The 1,925-nt window shown below is 56.2% G+C and overlaps 1 protein-coding gene across 1 annotated transcript; it reads right to left on the bottom strand.

Annotated features, from left to right (window-relative positions):
- Window positions 1-272: 272 nt before the first annotated feature.
- Window positions 273-1,097, bottom strand: LOC147096132 (uncharacterized). The gene has a single exon (XM_085973782.1). The coding sequence runs from the start codon at window positions 1,095-1,097 to the stop codon at window positions 273-275; it is 825 nt and encodes a 274-aa protein (XP_085829908.1).
- Window positions 1,098-1,925: the final 828 nt, after the last annotated feature.

A 1,925-nucleotide genomic window follows, 5' to 3' on the forward strand; every position in this document is an offset into this window, starting at 1 on the left:
TCATAATCAGTTGGTCTTTATGATACAATGAAGGAAAGTCAGCGAGAAGCATCTGGCGATTAATCACTGTGTCAACCAGTGGCTCAGTTGGCAGCACTCTGGCCATCAACCTCCACGGAAGTTGTCGGTTCAAGTCCCACTCCAGACCGGCAAATATTTTAGGCGTTAATAGTTGAATGGCGATTAAGCTCAGTTCCGCTCAGGTTTGGTGGCTCTGAAAAGAGCCGTTGTAGAATGAGTTTCTGCAAGATGATTTCTGCCCTCTCGGGCGCCTACGACCGCTTCAGGCTGACTTTCCGCTGGCGCCCCACCAGCCTCTTGGGCTTGGCGGCCGCCGCCTTCCTGCCGCGGGCGGGCTTGCACTTGCGGTGGACCCGCGCCGTCCCGGTGCCCACCGCCCGGCCCCTGACCGCCTTGGTCCTGAAGCGGGTGCGGACGGCCTTGGTGGTGGCGGCGGCCCCGCCTCCTCGCCGGCCTCCGCCGCCGACCCTGGGCTTGCGGCGGCCCCGCACCACCGCCGGCCGCCGGGGCTTGGCCGCCTTGCGCTTGGCGGACCGGCGCCGCCGGGGCTGGGGCGGCCGCTTGGAGGCGCCCGGGGCCGGTCTGCGGGCGGCGGCGATCCTCTTCCTGGCCGCCGGATGAGGAGCCGCCGCCCCGGCCCCTGGAGCAGGAACAGCCGCCGTCGCCGCTGTCCCGGAGCGGTTGAACCTGAAGGAGCCCGAGGCGCCGGTGCCGGCGGTCTGCACCAGCGAGCCCTCCTTCACCAGGTACTTGACCGTGTGGTTGACGCGGGTGTTGTTGCGGCTCACGTCGCAGCCCCGGGCCGACAGCGCCTGCTTGAGGGCGGCCAGCGAGATGCCGCGCCGCTCCTTGGTGGCCGCCGCCACCTGCAGGATCTGCTCGGTCACCGTGGGGCCCGTCTTCTTGTGGCGCGGCGGGACCGGCCGCTGATTTTGCTGTTGCTGTTGCTGATTTTGCGGCTGATTTTGCTGCTGTTGTTGTTTCTTCTTCTTCGCCGTCTTGTCGGGAGCCGTTCGAGTCTGGGGCGGTGTACCGCCACCACCCGAATCTCCCGCCTTCTGGTTGTTGTCAGCCATCCCCATGGGCTGGTCTGATACCGGAACTGGGTTAAGAGCCGCTCTTTCCTCTCTTACTTTCTCCCTGTCTCAACCTCGCACCAAACGCGGCTGAAACTAAAGGCGCCTCCAGCCGGAGCGACCACTTTTATAGAGGGAAGGCGGACGGGGTGGAGTTAGCTCTCTCTCTCTCTCTCTCTCTCTCCCACCTCTTCCTTTTTTGCGTTTCTCCCTTTTTACTAAATTCCTCGATTCCTGCAACAACCCTCGCCGTTCCAACGCGCCGGCTGCAAATTTGCCTTTTCGCACAAGGCATCCTTTAAAAACACAGGCCAAGCCAAATCAACATGCTCTTTTTTGGGTCTTTCATCCCTTCCTTTGTTGTTGTTGTTGTTGAAAGAAACCAGCAATTTTGAGGCTTGTCGAAAATGAAAAGTTTCCTCCAAAGCAGAGTTGCTCAATGTAAAAGTTTCCGAAAGAAAGACTTATCTTACGGTTCGCGTAGCTTTTAAATGCCTTCATAAATCTGGCCACAGTAACACAGGCCAGCCAGAAATCGGGACACACAACTTAAGTTCGCTGAAACCAATTGGCTTGGTTTAATAAACATCTGCGTTAGGGATTTTGATCCTAAGAATGGGATATACTATTTTGAAATGTAGTGTGTTTCTGATTTTCCTGATAGAGTACTGGGCACACAGAAAATACATAACTTTTTATTTCGTTTAAAATACTCTTCTATAACGAATCTTTGTGAAGGGGAGAAGGAAACTTGAAACTGAATTTCTTATTCAGAATTGATGTAAAACATTTCCGTTGTGGATATAAACGTCAGCTATTGTTTACACA

This window comes from Somniosus microcephalus, unplaced genomic scaffold, assembly GCF_052327205.1.
Source record: "Somniosus microcephalus isolate GS21.2 unplaced genomic scaffold, FLI_Smic_1.0 unresolved_chr1, whole genome shotgun sequence".
NCBI classification, from domain to species: domain Eukaryota; kingdom Metazoa; phylum Chordata; class Chondrichthyes; order Squaliformes; family Somniosidae; genus Somniosus; species Somniosus microcephalus.